Genomic DNA, 19,856 nt, shown 5'->3' with positions numbered 1-19,856 from the left:
CTGTGGTTGGCCTTTTCTCCTTTGGGATAAAACCTCAGAGTAAAATCTTGCAAAAAGACATGCAGTTACTAGCCAGACTCTGCCAGATTATTTTTAAATTGTTCTTTGTAGCTGTATTAGTTCTTTGGGTAGACATTAAATCTTTTTCTAACTCATGCTGCCATCCCTGTTTACCTCAGGGCTGCCAAAACCTTCTGGCACACTTATCACGTAGTGTGCATCCAGAAACTACAGTCCATGAAATAAAGCTGTTCCAGAAGAGCGGTTCTGAGACATGCCTGTTCTGCTTGAGTCAGGTCCTCCTCAGGCATCGTTACTGCTTGAATCCTAAAGTGATCTCATGGCTCTAGATATACTTGCCTCTTAATACTGGGACTGAACATTGCTTGGCAGTGCTTTATTCTGTCTTGAAAGTAGGTGTTTTCAAGAACTGGAACATTAGTGCAAAGGAAATGAGTGAACTGGGGGAATTGTTGTTGGACCCCCCAAATCCCACCAATTTGTTGTTTTCTGATAAGTAATCTGCAATGTGCAGCGCACACAGAAATCACCTCAAAACACATCTCTGCCTAATGCTGCCTTGTAACATGGAGCATCTGAACCTTCTTTTGAAAATGCTGGTTCTGCATGACGCACTCTTGCACAGATAAAGTATCTTGATCCAGAGGATGACTGTGCAGACCAGGCTTGTGCTGCTATCTTTAGGATCATTTCAGGTTTGGAGATGTGTCCTTTTTGTTGCTATGAAAGCTGCAACTCTTAATCCCCTGATACCACATGCTTACAGTTATCTTTCAGTGTCGTTCTCTGCAAGTGTTGCATGACTGGAGGACTAAAAATAATAATAAAAATAATAAAATCATATTTACTTTCTGCCAAGTACTTCTCTTCATAAGGTGATTGGCTCGAAATACTGGCCCTCTGAGTGGGGCTGTTACAGTGCGGCTGTGGAGATGCGTTCAGGTGTCCAAGTGGTAAGAAAGCCATGCTGTAGGGTGGAAGGAGCAGGAACACTGAGTCTTCCCTGCTTGCAAAGGTGCGTTTGAGAACTAGGCTTTCTAGCGTGGTGAGAATCCCTACAGGAAAAATACAACTGAAAGTGATGAGGTGCAGAGAACAGAGTAAGAACAGTCTTCCTTAAGTGTAGCTCCCATGCTCACACTTGCTACTTCTCAGAAAGGCCTTGTCCTTAGAAAGAATGAAATTTGAAATAAATTGCCAACCTCCAAATATGCACCTTGAAAGGTACTTGTGGAGACCCTATTGCATGTCCATGCTGAAAATGCAAATCTGACACCCACTTGAGTGGGGAGATAACTTCTTGAATAATTTTCAAGCCCTAAGAAATGTAGTAAATCTCTCACTGTCCATTAGAGGATGCTAACCAAACTTCATAAGCTGTCTATGATACTTCTTGTAACATTTTCCAGTTTAAAATAAAATCAGTGTAAAAATATCAGGGTTCTGTTTGCAACTGAAGTTTTTCACCAAGAATGTTGGCTGAATGGGGAGGAGTACAGGGCCTGAACTGATAAAAGTGATAAAGTCTCTGCCTGGTTCGTGCAAGTAGTGCTAGACTGCAAAGTCTTTTGGGGAAGTTCATTTAGAACTAACTTGTGATGTGGGTGTATTAGGTGTGCTCCTAAAATGCATCTTCTGGATTAGTTTTTATTCAAAAGGAATCTAGTTATGTACTTTGGGGCCACTCAGCAACATGCATCAAACATGCATCAAACCATGGTATGTGAGGGTGAATGAGAGATTTGCTTCCAAAGTACACCTTTGATCCCACTTAATATGCTAGTGGAGATGTACCTGAAGGCTTCAGGTTAGAATGCAGAGTCTGATTCGGTGTAAAGTTGCTGACCTTTTGATTAGTTGTGAGCATTTTAAGAACCATTTATTTCAATAATCTGGCGTGACAATGAGTAGTGAAGCGTAGGAAACAATGTACCCTAGGCATTCAAAACTAACCAAGTTGTTGTCCCTCCTTTACCTCAGAAACCTGACTTTGGAGCTCATTTTAAGTTGCCTTTTGACTTTAGTTAGTCCCTTTTGGATAAAACCTGGTGCTTTTAAAGTTGTTCTCAGAGGGCTGAGAATACTTACGGGGGGGGGGAGAGAGCAGTTACTAGCAAAAGCAGATTTCACATAACTATATGCCTTCAGGCTGGAACTTGCTGGATTTGCTTATATTTAAAGCTGATGCACACAACTTTATTGCAAACCTTGCAAAGCTCAGGGCCTGTACTTGCTTTTTTGTTGGATTTTTCTTGTTCTGTTCCAAATACCTCGAGGACTGTAGAGCTCATCCAGTCTCTTAAAATGGTGATTGTTAATATCTCTTCAGAACAGGAGCCGCGTGTATACCTTGTAAGGTAAGTTTACTTTTAAGAAGACCCAACAGAAGCTGTGAAGGTGGCTTTCATTGTCTTATGCAGTGGGTACTTTACCGGCCTGTTGGCAGCTGCAAATGGAGCCCGAGCTGAGGAAGAAAACAGGACTGCAGCTCCTGGTTTCGATGCATAAATTTCCAAGTGGCCCTGCACCCTTCCTCCCTGCGAGGCTTTCCTGGTGCCTGCGCAGAGCTGCCTGCTGCGAGCGGAGGACCCGTTTGCACAGCGCTCTCTAGAAAGCCGCCTCCATGAACTTTGCGATATTACCTTAAATTACCTCTTATTTCTGCCTCCTGGCGCTCAGGGCTCGTTCCGGAGAGCAGCACGGTGCCGTTCCGGCTGTGTTCGCTCCCAGTCCCCGCAGCATTAGCAGGGCGCAGCGGCCCCGGGCCGCCCCGCACCGCGCCTCTGGGTCCCGCAGCCTCTGGGGGCGCCCCCGGCCCCCTCCCCCGAGCTCGGCGCTGCTCCCTCCTCCTTCACCCTCCCACAAAGAGCACGGCGGCGCTCGACCATCCCCTTCTCCTTCCTTCCTTTCCTTCCCCTCCCCGAAAAACCGAGCGATTCCCCTCAGCGCGGAGGCCGGGTGCCTCGGGAGGGGCCGTGCCGAGCCGAGCCGTGCCGCCCGCAGCGCTACCTTAAGGGGCTGCTTGACATCAGCCGAGGGGCCGGGCGGCGGGGGTGGGATTTCCTGTGCTGGAGGTCAGCCGGCCCGGTTCCCCCTCCCCGCCCGCCGCCCGTGCCGGAGGCTGCCCGCGTCCTCCCGGCTCCCTGCTCCCGGCTCGGCTCCGCACAGTGATGTGTAAGCCACAGGATGCCCAGCAGCACCGGCAAGAGGTTTAAACCGACGAAATACATCCCCGTCTCCACAGCGGCCGCCTTGCTAGTGGGTTCGACTACTTTATTTTTTGTTTTCACGTAAGTAACGCCGTGGGGTGAAGGGGTGGTGGTAGGGGGGAGGCTGAGCTCGGCTCCTCCAGGCCCGGCTCGGCCCGGCCCGGCCCGGCTCTGCAGGGCTGCTCCTCGCTGACAGCCGGAGCCACCATTTCGCGCACGGGAGCAGTCAAGCTGCGGCAGGGGGTGCCGGCTGGCTGCTGCCCTGCTGCTGAGAGGGGCCGGGAGGCTGGAAAGGAGGCCGGGGAGGAGGCAGAGAGGCCGGGGAGGAGGCAGGGAGGCTGGCAGGAGGGAGGCAGCCCGGGGCTGCGCACCGCGGCTTTGCCCGGCTCAGCCCTTGGCAGCGGGAGCGATCCTGTCCCAGGCGCTCCGAGCTGCCCGGCTCTGGGCATTTTTTATGTAACTGCCCCTCAGAGCCCGAGGAGCCAACGGGCAGGTTTGGATTTGCCGCAGGGAGGGAAGGGGAAACTTTTTTTTTCCCCCCCCTCCGTTTTCTCTGCTCTCGCTCCCACCTCCCTTAAATGCAAAGCAGAGCTCTGGCGGTCGGCTTGCAGAGCCCCCGTCGCTATATTAATATGTGAGCGGCGTGCTGCTTTGCCTCTCTGGTTCCTCTCCCTTTACATAAACTTGAGTTATGAAGAGCCTTAACCCTTCCTTCGCCGGGATGGCAGCAGCTTCCCTGCAAAGGCATCGCTGCTATTTCGAGGGAGCGATGCTACAAAACTGCTCTGAAGCAAGCTTTGACTAAGTTGCTTTTCAGGGAGGTGACAAGATCACTGTGTGGATATTAAGACCGACTGTTTAGCTTATTTTGAAACTGTGCACCTTGTTTTGCCGTTGCTAATTTTCAACTGAGCTCAATGAAGCCGCAGGAGCAAAAGGCTGTCTAATTGTGGGAGTACGTGTCCATGTCGGTACCCTTCGGAGTTTCGCCGTAGTACGGTTCTCAATGCTTCAAACTGCTCATTACTGCTGTGGCAGTCTTAATGTAGGATTCCAGAATAAAATGCAAATGTTGTGTTGTCTAACAGTTTCTTAAATCAGAACAGCTTTTGGCAGCGAGTTATGCTCTTGGCTTAATGTGACTTGACTTCTGATTGCTTGTTTTTAATGCATTTGATGTGAAGATACGGGTAAATCCTTTCAGGATATTGCACTGTTTCAGCACAAAGAGCTGGTACAAGTATAAACCCATCATTCATCGCTTGGGCATCTAATTATAGCTGGGTCCTCGCAGGCAAACAGAAGGCAGAAGTTGGCTTCTGCGATGAACTTGGCTCACACTGGCATTGTGGTGTTTGGGTTGTTTTTTTTTGCATGGTTTCAGAATCCAAAAAAGGGGTCTCAATGCCAGCGTCTTTCTTTTCCTGCACCTTGAGAAATGGATGCATGCTGCGGTTGTTTTGGAAGCTGTATGTTTGTTTTCATGTGATACTTCGAATGTAGAGCTACAAATTGCCTAGTGATGTAAGACTTTCCTGGTAACACAGTTGTTGTTGAAACATCCTTTTGGCAGCAGGACATTAACTGAGGTGTTTGGTTTAAAATTTGTTGCTGTATGGCAGAAGTAATTAGTTTTAGTCTATTACCAAATGTTAAACTTAATTCTGCTCCCTCTGTTATCAGTGAATAATTACATGCAAAATGAAGTATTTTTAGGATCTCTCCATATTGTAACTTGGCCTGTGCATCTTGAAGTGGTAGTAAATTTTTTGAGGACTGTCCCAGACATACGTTCTCTGCTGCTGCCAAGCCATGTGTGTAATAAAAGTAACACATAATTGAGCAACTGTTGTCAGGCAGTATCTGAAGTCCTGTCCATTCAAAAGTACTCAGATAAAAAACAACAGCAAATCTGTGCAAATTTATCCTGAGCAGTTTTAGTAAAATCTGTCTTTGTTTCAGAATCAAAGCAAGTAGTATGTATGAGATTAGAGTGGCTTTTGTGTGGTGTTTTTTGCTGTTGTTGTTTGTTGTGTTTGTGTTTTTTTTTTTCTAGAGCTTCTCCCTTTTTTCTGTCTTTTTACACAGACAATGTTTTGTGTCCTGAAGATCTTTCTGTCTTGATATGTTATTCATGGCTGAGATAGGCCTGTATTTTCCGGGGTGCTGATCTGCACAACTCCTTTGATGTTAGGTAGGTCAGTGATAAGCAGCAGTTGAAGTTCTGGCCTAACAGTGCTTTAAGCGGTGTTGCTAATACCCTCCATGGCTGCTAGTCATAGCACAAGAACTCTAGCGGGTGACAATTTACTGGAGTTTTTATTAATTTCGTGTTTGTCTTGCTAAGCCCCAAGGCTGCTGTTAAGGATCTTACCTGGCTATAAATACATGAAATTTGTCAATTCACATATTAAATTTTGTGTGTAGATCAGCTCAGTGGGATATCAGGGACTTGAGCAACCTCAGTGCTCTAGAACTGAATAATGGTGGTTAATGTATGTGGAAAATAGACTAATAACTTAAAAAAAACACTGATTAGAAGGAAAAAATCTTTTCTGAGCATTGCAAGTGTTTCTGAGTAACCTGTATTAAAAAACCGAGGCTCTGACCAGACTTTCTCCCTAGACATGTTTGTGGGCTCCAGCCACGTAGTATGAGTGTCCTCTGCTAGATGAAAAGCTCTTTGAACTTGAAGGCCAGGGATAGCTTTTTAGCAACGCAATCTTTATTTTTAGCTTTTGTACAAACAAATTCACCAAGTAGCAGCGTATAAAGAGTGTTTGAAATACACAGTATGCGCTATTATTTCATGATGGTGTTGATCAGTGGTGCTCTTATGCTTTAATTGGGGAAAATTCCACGATAGATGCTTCTTTTTCCTCAGCTAACTATTTAGGATTCACTATACCTCTGTTGTATTCCTTCTGGTTTTACGAGGGGAAACAAAACTATTTAGCTATCACCATTATTGCCTGGAAAGGCAACGAAATATTTCTGTTATATTGCAGACTTAGCTCTCCATGTGTGTTCCTTTAATAATAAATACAAGCGTGTGAGTAGGTGGTCTAATTTGTCCCAGTAGGACAGTAAAAGTGCATTAACTCTAAGCATTGCAAAGGAATGTATAAATAATGTTATATATCATAATTAGGGTAATTTACCCATATGAACAAATCAAATGGCATAATGAAGGAAGAACAATTCTGCTTAACATTACAGGAATCCAGAGTGGTTCAGTTGCAGCAGATGTGAGCTTATTTCTTCCAAACCCTTTTTTGTCTTCATATTTCTTAGAAGGTTTTTCATTAGTGATAACAATTTTACCCATTTCAGTGACGTCTGAACTCTTATGCCTTGGACTGCTGACTGCTATGATGTAAACTTTAGTGTGTTTGTCCAAAGAACCTGAGTCTCGTCAACTTCCTATCTTACTTCAGGTTGTGTGACTGCAGTATTAGAGAACACAACTTAGTCATTCATAAGCATAATACCATAAAACATAACTTCACCCACTGACCTATGATGCTGGATCCAATAGTTCTCTTCACCTACTTAAATTGTGCTACTTACTGTTGTTTGTAGTGCTGGCAACCTCTGAATTTTAGCCTAGCAGCTGCAAAACTTGCATGTATAGATTACACAACAAGCTAAAAGCATAAGGTTTTAAGGGAAAAAAAACAACACCACTGTGGCTAATTTTAGTCATGATAAAGTAAAGCTCTTCATTTTTTTGCTGAACACTGTAGACTAGAAATTTCTGATAATAGCTGTTTTAGGACTGTGTTTTCTGTAGCATCCATCCAGTCAGCTAAGCGTCTTTGAAGTATTGGCAGAAACACATAATTCACAACAAAGATCCAGGTGCCACCACTACTTTGCTATAATGGTAGTAATGCTGCTGTCTATTGTTCTCTTCACTGGCATAGTAAAATGGGTAATTTTCTGGGTGAAGTGAAAGCGCAACTAAGGTCAGAACTCATTCAGCCAATGCTGAAAATGAGATGAACTTTGTTCTTAGAAGTTTTAATGGGGTGTAATCATAGGTGTGTACCACAGACATATGCAACTGGCACTCTAATGCAGTCTGTGACACAGGAATTTAATATCAATAACCCTCAGGAAACAACTGAGAAGTAATAACGGGGTGTACAAGAGCAACTGAGGTTGAACTCAAAGTAAGGATAGAAAGAAAATAGAGAAGTAGTCTTCAGTTGGTAGAAGGAGGATCAGGGGAAAAATGGCAGTTAGACTGTATTCAGTAGCAGGGCTTGTGGATTTACCTTAGTGAGAAAAAAAAAAATCTTGGCTTCATTCCTGAGTGTTTAAAAAAAAAAAATTGGGGTTGTCTCCCCCTCCTTGTATATCCGGTTACTGTATTTCATGAATTAGGAAGACTCGGTATTTCTGCAGTGACTTAATTATACTGGCTAAACCGTATAATAATTCAGAAACATTTAAGATAAATGCATTTCTTAGATCATAACTGACCACCCCCACCCCGGATTATATGCTCCTGCACTGGAATAGCCATAAAATACATATATAATAGCATTTTAAAGTTCACAGCTATTGTAACTGTTCTGGTTGGCAGTGGGAGTATGATTCTACGCGTACCTCAAATTCTTGAACTGTCTGTTAGATCTCATCCTCCAGTGACTCATTTGTGTTCATAGGTCAAAAGAGGGGAAAGCATCTTGTGTTTTTAATCTAGTCAGTCACTTAGTTGGTTCAGTCACTAGCATAATTCAAGTAAATAGAAGATCATCTTTGCTTTAGTGAATTCAATTTGTATCCAAAACTGTTTGTCTTACCTAAAGCCTTTTAAGGACTTCAGTGAACACCAGTTGCAGATATTCAGTTATTCATGTCTACCAGTTCTGTGCTCTAATTTCAGTTAGAACAAATGATTAAATGTGATATTAAGAGTATATTACAGGTGGTATGAGCCTTTGACTTTATAGCAGCCTAGAGGAAATAGTATTGGATACTGATAAATAGGTGCACAAAAATGGAAATAAAGAAAAAAATTTAGCTTGGATTGCTTAATCTTTAGAAGCTGCTAAATGGCATAAATTGTGCCTTGGAATGTGATCTTATGGCTTGGCCGCTACCTAGTAACTTGCTGAAGGTGGCTTGTGGATTTGTGTTGCTCTGGTGGTTGCTGCTTGTGACTTAGAATGTCAGAAGTTCAAGGTTTGCTGTGGTGTGTCTGTGGAAACACTGCTACTCTGCTTATCCGCTTCCCCCTTGTTCTGCCTGGATGATGTCATACCAGATGTGCCCGTAATTTTGAAGCCTTTACAACACAAAGCTCATAGTCCTTGTCTGTTCTGAGCCATTCCAGGGATTCACTTTGTATTGTTGATGCTAATCGTGAAAAAGAACAAATTCACTCTTTTTGGAATTTCTTTCCAAACCATACTTTACTACTTGAAATGTTAGCCTATTTCTGAGTAGTATTATTTTTTTCATGTGCCAAACCGAGAAATTGCTGGAACTGGTAGGGAGCAGCTTCACAAAGTATACATAGACAGTCATGCAGATGACAGTAGAGAGAGGAAAAAGCATGTAGTTTACAAGTTTAATTAGGTGAATTTCAAGACTGATTTCACACTGAAACCAACACTGATTGGGGTAGTGCAATTTTGAGCGAAGAAAAGCCAAATATTTAAAAGAATGCAAAACTCAGGAGAGATTGTAGCCTCCTTAGGTATTTTAGCATTTTCCATCTTAAATGCATCTTTAATGGCAGATTTTCCTTGTCTACACTACTGCAATCCGGAAGAGGTAAGGCTTTCCAGATTGACCTGAGTCTTCTCAGTTGTCATGCCTGTCAGCTTCTGAGAAATGTTTATTCTTCTTATGACAAAGAAATGTCCTTTTAAGCTCTGGCAATTTCATCTTGGTATATATATTTTTTTCTAAATAGTATCTAGATAAACTTGTCATGCAAGATAAAGAGGCAGGGAATCTCAACAGGAAAATCCATTTAGCTGAAGTGTGAAAAGGCTTTTTTTTAATGCTGGAAGAGAGCTCAGTTTTATTGCTTTTAGCTAGTAGAGTCTATCATCTTCACTTCCAAGGGGACCAGCAAAGTTGGCAATACAAGACACTTCTGAAAGCTATTAAAATTCATTCCTTTAGGAAAAAAAAAAAAACAAAAACCACCATGTTTATGATCAGCAAGAATATTCTCTCCTCCTGTAGTTTGGGGGAGGGAGGAGAGTCATCCTCATTGATGGTAGTAAATAGCTAGACATCTTCAGCTGTGGAGTGTGCAGCTATTTGCATGCAGCCATCACAGTGGCATTTGAATGCTAACTGTAGATCTCGTTTTGAAGTCAAAATAGCTAATGCAGTGAAAGTTATTCCTGTGCATGGGCTATCCACAGCTGTAGTCAGCGTGTGGTTTATGCCAGTAGCAGCCTCCTTTCCATTTTTCCTAATGAGCAGAGATTAAGGATGTGGGTGTATGGAAATAGGAATGAGAGACTGCCTCAATTAGATCAGGGTGGGCCTTTCAGCCTTTGCACGTAAATATACAAACCATTTTTCTATTTTTCTTTAAGGTCCTTTTCAAGATACTCTTTTAAATGCTGTCTGTGTTTGTCTAAGTATGCCACGTGTGTCCTTCTATAAATAGAAGCAATCTCTACAAAATTGTGCAAATGGTACGGGAGCTCGTTTGGTTTGTTAGCAATGTAAACTGAGGGATGCTATTCTTCAGAACATAAAAATACCATAAATTGAGAGAGAGACGCATTTGGTGACCTTGGACTTCTGATTTTTAAGGTCCATTACCTGAGACAATTGCTATTTATACACTTAAATTTTTGCATAGACAACTTATTCTGTTACTAGGTGCTTCGTAGCCTAAATCAACTGTAGGACCCTATGGCCTTGGGATCGATGTACTTGTTTTTAAGGGACATGTGAACAATGACCAGAACAGGCTTTCTGTTCTCATTTTACCTAAGTGTATAGCTACAAGGCAACTCTTCAAGGCCTACAAAGGGAAGCCACAAGTTTTGTTTAGCTTGCACGGGAAGATTTTTGGAATACAGTAATAGTGGTATAAGCTGGTTGAGAGCATGAAATAGATGCCTACTGGAGTAGGGAGAAGAATCTTAAAAGCCGAATCGGTGTTACTCTTGTGTAACCAATACAAAAGGGGAACATTGATTTACTGTCCTTTGATTTGAGCCAGTAGATACAAGACGTCTTTCTGACTAACCCAAGGGTAATGTTCAATTTGGCTGCGCTGCTAAAGAACTACTATTAGTTGATCAAATGTCAAAGGGAGCTGCTAATGAAGTTGAAAGGAAGAGGCACAGGGGCTGAAATAGTAATGCTGCAGTTTTCAGTGGAAATTCTGTATTTTATTTTTTATTTTTGCAAAGAATGCCATCGGTTGGAAAACTGTAGTCAGCGTGGATCTGTTTTGCTTTAGGAGAAGCAGTTTTGGGGATCCTTGTTTGGTGATTCCAGTAATTTGTTCAAATGAGTACACCACAACATTGTGTGTACTACATAAATCATCAGCCAGTAATCTGTATCCAGAAAGAAAATGTATTTAGTCCCTTATTGTTCTTTTGCAATTACTAATACAGTTTAGCTTTACTTCCTTCAAAGCTGTCCAAAGTGCCTAAAATTCTAAGCCCTGTACCCGTTATGCAGACATTAGCGGGTACTTCACTCTGTTTTTCTCAGGACGGATATTATGGAATAAACTGTACAGTAACCCATACTTAGATATCACAGTGGTTACCATGGTTCTCTGTTTGTGAAAGCGTAAGTGCAGGATTTGTAGACATCAAACGTGAAATCATTATGAAATATCTTTACTGCTGTGTTTTGAGATCTTCCAGTAACAAGAGACAGTGGAGTCAGGTGCAGAAAAAAAGCTCTTGAATTTTAGATCTAAATCTAAACACCAAAGCAGCTGTTTCCAGTGTACACGTACACCACTTTATTATGTTCCTTATTACTGATGAAGTCACGTAATTTAGGAAATGCTGCCCTTTGGGCAAGTGTGTCACAAGTTTTATCAAGCAAGGTGGCCTTAAGATGGGAATGAGAAATTCAGATTTTTATCAAGCCACATATGAGGTGGTGTCATTATTTTTTGAAGGGAGGAGTTCATGGAAACTGACTAGTCAGAAAGTACCTTGAAAATAAGGTATGTATGTGCCACTCTGAAATGACTGCTCTCCAGGAAACATCTGCATGCGCTCTGACTAAATTAATAGCAGAATATTCTTAAATGAACAAATTAGTTTTTAAGTTGCAGCCTAACAAAGCAAACTTGAAACTGCTTAAATATATAAGGGCTTTCATAAATAGTCAGACAAAGCCTTACTCTCCCAGGATTCTTAAAACTAAATTGGCATTTGCATTAGCTCTCTTTCATGTCTTCAGGGAAATAATCCAATGTAATATCTATATCAACACAACTTAAGTACGGTGCTGGGAATAAGGAAAGCTTTGACATATTTATAAACAAGTATCATTTTAATTTAAATTCAGATCAATCACAAAAATGCTTTGAAATGGAAGGGTTCAGCTTAAAACTTCTGAAGATACTCTGATCCCAGTTGGCTGGAAGAGGCAGGTATTTTCTTCACTCCTTGTTTTGCTCTCTTCCTCTCCTCCTTCTTAGTCAGTTCCGTTTTCAAAAGTTATTTGGGATTATTTTAATTGTGTTTAACCTCATGATTTTTTTTTCTCATGAGTGAGATCTCATTTTGCATGTTTAGCTTTCTCTGAGGATTGATGTTTGTCCTAGCAATAACTCTCCAGATGTGTTATGATCTAATAACGCTGAGCACCAGTGGTTAACCCTCGTCTGCTGTCAGCAGCATGCTGAACCACCTGCTGTGTTTTACCAAACCTCATAACTCAGCATTTGATTATGTAGTTTCTTGGCTCCAAGTGTGTGGAGCTGTTAGGCATGTAGGTCGGTGCACTCTCCTTTCCCAGGGTCTGTATCCAGCATTGGGCTCAGGAACCGCTGCCCGGAGACTTCCCTCTGGAGTCACACAGTCATCTTGGTGTCTCTTCAACTTCCCAAGGCTCAACGGTGGAGTAGGGACTGCCTGTATGGTTGTCTTCAGATGGTCAAACCTGTAGCTCTAGGTTCTTATATACATATATATATATATTTTTTTTTTTTTTCCTCATTTCTCTCTTTGTACAGTGCATGTCTCTCAGACCTATCTTCCCTCTCTGGAGACCTTGCTGCAATCCTAATCTTACCACCTGGCTACGTGGAAGCAAATGACTTTTCTAAGGGGTCACTCCTTGAAATATATTGAGGTTTGTGGTTTGAGTTGGCAGTCTAAGTTGAAGAAAGTGAAAGATTGTATAGCGATGCAGCTCTAAAGACAGATTTCATACAATATGCATTTTCAAATAACCTTCTGCAAAGCATCAGCCTCTGTCTACACCTTCTAATTAAATCAGTGCACAGGTAGGCTGGCTTTGTATATATCTCATTTTGTGTAAAATGGTTAACAAGTCCTTGTGACAAAAGCAATAGAAGCTTGAACAGGCATTGCTAATATTTTTTTCAAATTACCATGTCTTGATAATTTTGTAAGAAGGGATATATAAAATGGTTGCTTTCTGATACGTAGTGTGAGCCGAACAGGAGGAGATAGCCGAGCTGCAGAATCTGATGAGGTAACTTCTATTTCGTGTATGGAAGTTGTAGCATCTACAGCAGCAAAGCGGTTTAATATTTGCAACAGAAATTCCAAAGTGCAAAGGCAATGCAAGATTAAAATAACAGTACTTGCTGGGTGTGGCCATTAAACCAATATGATTTTTTTGCAATTGCAGAACAAAACTTATGATCTTTGTCCAGATGTAGGACTGTATCAGAAAATTAACTGCAAGGATTACTTCAGCTCTTCTCAGCAGAGATTTGCTGAGAACATTGCCTCATTTTACATGACAAATCCATTCTGAAAGCTAAATTTCGAAGTGAATGCCTACCTACACAAGAAATGCTCTCAAGAAGCTCAGGGAGAATGGAGGTGGACAGGAAGACACCATTTCATTTGTAATAGTGAAAGGGTTGGTTCCTTGAAATGGGATGGTTCCAAGTCATGTTGTGTTTTTCAGTAAATGAAATTTGACAGATCGCTTGCAATGATAATGAGGTACAAGGTCTTGCACGTGTTAGTGAATTTCACCTTGCTGCTGCTGATAAGCAGCATTTCCAACAGGTTGGGAAACTTTGCTTCCCTAATGCTTGAGCTCAAGAAGGCTAGACAAAACAGCACTGTAGTCCTTTATTTCACATCTGGGCCCTTTCTGATAGTGAGTTTTGAGTGTGGTCAGATGCCTAGATGCCTAGAGTGAAGTCAGATGGCTTCTTGATTTATATAGGACTGTGGGACGTGGCCACTTGGGATTTACCTGTGTGGAGCTTGTTATCCTGGGCAGCGGCTTGGCAGCACCAGTAACCTAACAGCAGTGGGCAGCAGCTGGTGGGTTCAGCTAGGTGCGTACCTGTGATAGGTTTTTCTGACTGCATTGATTCTCCAGCCATCAGACCAGGTCAGCAGCTACTAGTCATGACTGTGAAATGCTTTGCTGTCACAGGTCAGTTTCCAGTGGACAGGTGTCTAAACCAGCACTCTTCCTGATGCTTTTTAATTTTTGGTAATGTCAGAGCTACTGTGAATGCGTTGCTAAACAAGAGATGCTATTGTGCAGGCAGAGGACAAGGTGATAAAAGATACAGACCTGGGAAAATGTTCAGGCTTGTATATGGATGTATATGTATTTAAATAAGTGATCTTGTGGTTAGGACTACTCTTGGAACCACCTGGTTCCTGGGCTCAGGTCTTAATCCTGCAAACAGCTGTCTGTACTCTCTCTAGCAAATCACTTAATCCTTCATCTGCATTAAGTGTAAGATTTTATCTGGCTGTACTGGTAGTTAGCTGGGGCAAAACTGTGTCCCACTCCCTGTGTTGAAGTCTTAGTCTCTCCTGGTTTCCAGCAACATAACTTGTGAGTTAGGTTGGCAGTGCTATCAGAGAAACTGAGGCCGAGAAGCACTGTACAATTGGAGCATTGGTGCTTAGGAAGTTTTGCACATATGTGCCAACTCCAGACTAACATCCTTTGAGCCCAGGACTCAATGGAGATCTTTATTTCAGAAAAGGCTTCTGAAGAGAAGGTTTATTCTCCATCTAATGTCATTTTGGGCCATCCTAAAATGCAAGTGAATGTCATGCAGCAAGACTGTTTTCTGTAACACTGAAATCTGCATGAACATATGAATATGGAGATACATGGACTAAAGCTTCATTGGCTGTCTTTAAAAGTTTAATGGTTACATTGTAGTATTTAAACTTTCATTTGTATGTGATTCCACAAAGGCTAATTACTTTTGCCAAGTAATATTTCTTCCACTATATTACAAAGGCTAGTGGGATAGAGCTAAACATGATATCTGTGGTTGAAGAACTGAAAAATTAATTATTTCTTTTCTAGCTGCTGTGTTTGATTTATAATTCATATCTGATAAAATGAGAAATACACTTCTGTGCTAGCTATCGTCTCTCCATTTACTATCTAGGTGTTGTTTCATTGTGTTGCTCTTTGCTCGTTTGTTTGTTTGTTAAATTCTTCCTTCAGTGGATGTTAGGGGTTTGTGAATTTTGGGCCATAGAGTGCTGCTGAACGAGGAGGTTGCCTGATCCATGTTTTCGTTGCCTGTCATTTCCTTTAGACTCATTATCCTTTGTAGTATCTGGCCCCAAGGCTTGTGTTTACTCCAAACTGTGTAGCTGCTGTAGCACACTGCTGCCACGACCCTTGACTTTTATTATTATTACAAGAGTAGAAAAAAAGGATTCAGGGTTACAAGATGTAATTCAAAATCTCATCCCATCTGTTGTGCTGGAGTGGTTTATATGGGTTCGTGCAACAACTTTCCCGTATTGAAACTGTACGTGCTATCAGTGGGTTACTGTCTTTACCGTGACCTTTGGAATTCTCTCCAAAGGGGCTGACCAATGCTTCTATCTTTTTCCCCACTAAGTTCTCTGTTCTTAGTCTATGAATTTATTTGATCCAGAAAAGTACGCAGAATTTGGTCTGGTCAATAGGGAAAGAGGTGTCTAGCAATTTGCCAAATAATTGTCCTCCTCTGAACGCAAGAGAGACCTGTTTAGTGCTGTGATGCACTGGATCTTGCTTTTTTTGATTAATATGCTTTATGCTTTTGTTTGCTTCTTCCAGAGTATAGTGTTATTTATTTTTGTTGCTTCAACTGCTTTGGAAATGAGGAAAAGATATTTTGAGTGTAATACCTGCTTTGTCTAAAACAAAAAGTGTTGCCAGTTTACTTCTTGGTTCCCGCAAAATACTTTTCTATTGGGCTGCTTCTGCCACGTGTATAATATGTCTCCAAAACAGCATACTGTGTATGGATGGGTGGATTCCTGCATGTCTGACGAGGGATGGATTCTCTTGGGCATGCAAGTCCTGCCAACACTTCAGTTAGAAAACTTAAGGTTTTAATGTACATTCTGTCTTTTAGTCCCGGTTTGGCCTCTTCTTTTGGAAGACGTTTCTCTGGAACAAGTTATAATGTACCAGGCTTTTTACAATAAAAAAAAAAAGCATTTATAGTTATATGGAGATGGTTAATTAGAGAGTCTGCATCTAACTCATATTTCTCTCTTTAGATTCCTTCCCATTGTTTCTTACCATGCCTGTTTAAAAACTTGATGAAGCTGTGTAAGAACTACACAGATGGGATGAAGCTGCCAATTGATAAGGAATGTTCTGATTTCACATGGCAGTAACATTAAGGGGATGTTTTTTCTGTGAGAATATAAAAACACTTGACTGTCACTTCCCTGATTTTACCTGTGGAGGGAAGGTACATCAAGGGTGGCCCAGAGTAATTCTGCTGACTTTTAGTCTGTGCTGTAGTAACCTTATCTGGGTCCATGTTCAGAAAGCAGAAACCTGTCAAAAGTCAGTAGATATGCACTGAATTTCCAAATGATTCTTAATATTCTGCACATGGATTATCTTTCTTGTTGTGCTTATTTAACTATATAATGGAAATAGCTTCTTAAATATCAGTAAATGAACACAGGACTAAGGACTGCTACTGTATTTGGCACATTTACATCATGGTCCTATATATGAAATCTAAAATTCTTTATTTCAAAATAAAGAAAATAGCAAGAAAAAAATTAGGAATCCCTAAGGGCAAAATACTGCATGTCGAGTTCTCTTCCGTCGTGGCCTACTTTATTTGCTAAATATAAAAACCATTAAAACTATTTGTGTACCACAGCTATGGCTAGTCTAGAGTTCCTTGTCATCCTTCTGCAATTATCCAAAAAGCTTGCTTACATGTGGATACTACAGGGTTTTAGGTGCATTACATTGTAAATGAGTATCTGGAAATAAACTGCCAATCTCCATTTCTGGATGAGCTTTAAAGACAGATTCAGGCACAATAAAACAGACTTGTTTAGTGACAGTTCTGCGTCACTCCACATGCCATGTATGATCACCCTATCAAGAAGTGCATCCTGCTGTGATGACAGTTTGCTGGAAACTCTCCACAGATTCATTGGAAATTGGCTGAGCCCCAGCTCTACAAATTAGTGGTCAGAAGAGACTGTTCGTAGGGTACAAGTCTGTCCAATTTGTAGTGTTGACTTGATTCTTTTTTTAATTAACACTTTAAAAAGTGTGTCAGCGGAGTGCCAAACAAGACAAGAAATGATCAGCTAAAACATTTTATTGTAGCAGATGATGCTGTTCCATATTATCACAGGAACATGGCACTTAAATACAGCAATATTTTTTGTCACTTTTGTTCATTTTATGGTCAACAACACTTTAAAATACTGTAAATAGTCTTCAAAACAAATTCCAAATTTTGCTTTTTGTTTTTTTTTTCTTCTAAACTCAATATCCATTTTTCCTGAATTCTTTTAAAATCTAGTATCTTAATGAATTTAAAGCCAACAAGTGGAATTGTTTGCTACCCCCCTCCCCCACTATTAACTGCTTTTATCTCTAAGACTGCTTTCTGTGCAGCATCTCAAACTTAAGCAGGTGATTGGCAACAACTATGTAAGGAAATACAGTAGTCTGTAGTCCTTTGTAGATCCTGTGAGTACAGTCAGGATTAATGAAATCTGACTGGCTAACTTTTGGTGAAATCATCTTTACCCTCTTTGTTTTTAAGCATCAGGCTTTTTAACTGCTGCTTCCTCAGTGCTTTGTGTGAAACCTATTACTACTCCATCCAGACCTCAAATATTGCACGGCAAGGGAAGTGAATGTCAAGATGAAAGCTTTGAAACATCAGAGCTGGCGATGACAGCAGTTTTAACTGTGCCTTTGCTTACACTGAACATGGTAATGTTTCCTATAGAGTTACCTCAGATTATGGCCTCAGATTTTGGATATGTTCTTTGCAGGTAGATTGTGCCAGGTGCTGGGGCTGTCAGTATAAGGCAAGCTTTCAGTGTCAGGACCTGGTACTGCATAGCGCAGGTTGAGCAGATTCCCATCCAAGCCATGCTCTCACTCCCCCTCCTCAACTGAAGAAGGGCAGAAAATAAAATGAAAAGCTTGTGGGCTGAGCTAAAGACAGGGTGATCAATTACCAACACAGGCAAAGCAGATTTGACTTCAGGAAAATTAATTTATTTCCAATTAAAATAGATTTGGATGGTGAGAAGCAAAGACAAAAACTAAAACACCTTTCCCCTTAATCACCTCTTTTTTTTCACGCTCAATTCCTTTGTTCCCAACCCTTCTTACCTCCTCCTGCCCACTTGAGTGGCACAAGTGGAAGGGGAATAGGGGGTTGCAGTCAAACCATAACAGTTCCTCTCTGCCTCTTCTTCCTCCTCACGCCTTCCCCGGCTCCTCGAGGGGCTCTCCCCGTGCTGCAGTTCCTGTCAGGAAAACTGGCTCCTGTGCGAGCTTCTCTCCACAGCTCGCAGTTTCTTCAGGAAGTACCCACTTGCCTTTGCATGGGGTCTTCCACGGGCTGCAGTGTGGATATCTGCTGCAGCAGGCTGTGAGGAAATACCTGCTCCACCATGGTCCTTTCCATGGCTGCAGGGGAATCTCTGCTCCGGTGCCTGCAGCACTTCCTTCCCCCTCCTTCTCTCACCTTAGTGCTCACAGGGCTGTTTCTCACCCTTTTTACCTCACGTCTTACTGCTCTGCGCTGTTCTGCCCTTTTTTTCAACGTGTTTTCCCTGGGTCACCACTACTGTGGCTGAGGGGCTCGGCTGTGCCCTGCGGTGGGGCGGCTGGAACCGGCTGGTTCTGGTGCAGGGCCACCCCGGCCTCACCTCACTGAGGCGCCTGCAGCCCCTCACTGCCAGTGCCTCTCCGCCTAAGCCCAGGCCCCCACGGAATACTTTCTACGTAAATGTTCTATCATACAGAATATGGTTAAGACCTTCATGGAGAAGAGCATTAGGTATGTGAAGTTAATAGTAGGTAATACAGTTCTATGTTCATATGGATCTTTAGATGCAGGAGGAGAGACCGTGACGGAGCAGTGGTAATGACAAGAACAAAAAAAGCCCTTTTGACCTTCATCACCCCCAGCTGTACCAGCAAGGTCAGTCATACAAGTTGGGAAGAAAACAGATTTTGTTAATTCTTTCTGCAAATTAACTTCCTTTTTTTTTTTTTAGTAGCTCTTAACCAAACGCTCTCTTCAGGGTAATTGTTTAATGTGAGTGTGTGGTGATGGCTCACAGATTTATGAAATTCCTCAGAATTTCCACTGTGATTCTATGAGTCATGTAAATGTGACTTCTTCAGATGTGACTCAAGGATCTTCCATTTTTATGGATTCCTGAGTAGCTGCTCTGTCATGGTCTGGGGGTTGTCGGGGTCCAAGCTGGGTGTTTTGTTCAAGCACAAGTTACAACTGTGTGTCTGTTCTCGTGCATCTGAAAGCTGTGGTGAAGACAAGCTCACTGGTGGTATGGCTGCTGCTGCACCAGCTGTAAGCAGCCCTTCCATGAGGGCTGGCTGCAGGCATTACTTTTTAACCTCAAATCTCAACTGCATTTATTCTGACTTACTGTTTAAAAGCCCCATCATTCTTGCCAACTTCATGGAAGACTTGCTCTTTTCTTTTTAATTGCCTGTTGAATGCTGGGTATTGGTACAAGGCTGAGGTCCTCTGAACAAACTTTCCAGAGAATCTCTCTCGCCTCTCTGGGATTAAGGGCAGTGTTTACAATAGAGGGCTGCATACAGTATATTCCATGAGGGACAAAATGTGAGACAAGTAACTCATTTTCTGTGGGTGCATTTGGGTAGCGTTGGTAGCCCTAACCTACTGCTGGAGTGGAGAGTATAGAGGAATGGACAAGGAGGAGGAGTGATTTTTTTTAATGTCAGTAAAAGTGACTAGCTCAAAAGCTCTATGAAAAATTGAGTTTCCAGAGCAGAAATACTAAAGCTTCAGCCTAGTTCATAGTTTTATTTTTTTTTTCCTACCCTGAAGCACTCCATCATAATTGCCTTTGCTCATACTACACCTGTCAAGAGATGACACTGTTATGTGCTAAACTCTTTAGGTGTGACAGCAATGCGTTT

General features: G+C 41.9%; 1 protein-coding gene across 3 annotated transcripts in view; it reads left to right on the top strand.

Moving 5' to 3' along the window:
- The first annotated feature begins 2,892 nt into the window (after window positions 1-2,892).
- Window positions 2,893-19,856, top strand: part of ZDHHC8 (zinc finger DHHC-type palmitoyltransferase 8) — a 114,513-nt gene continuing 97,549 nt past the window's right edge. Inside the window, exon 1 of one of the 3 annotated variants that reach the window (XM_048063888.2) lies at window positions 2,893-3,311. In XM_048063888.2, coding sequence (XP_047919845.1) covers window positions 3,208-3,311 — 104 coding nt within the window. In that variant the 5' untranslated portion in view covers window positions 2,893-3,207. Of the gene's footprint in view, window positions 3,312-3,366; window positions 18,721-19,856 lie in introns of those variants that run through there. The other 2 variants (XM_048063889.2, XM_013173511.3) reach the window with 2 other exon arrangements.

Source organism: Anser cygnoides, chromosome 17 (genome assembly GCF_040182565.1).
Source record: "Anser cygnoides isolate HZ-2024a breed goose chromosome 17, Taihu_goose_T2T_genome, whole genome shotgun sequence".
NCBI lineage: Eukaryota > Metazoa > Chordata > Aves > Anseriformes > Anatidae > Anser > Anser cygnoides.
Note: the sequence above shows the minus strand (reverse complement) of the source record. Positions and strands in the feature narration are given on the sequence as shown.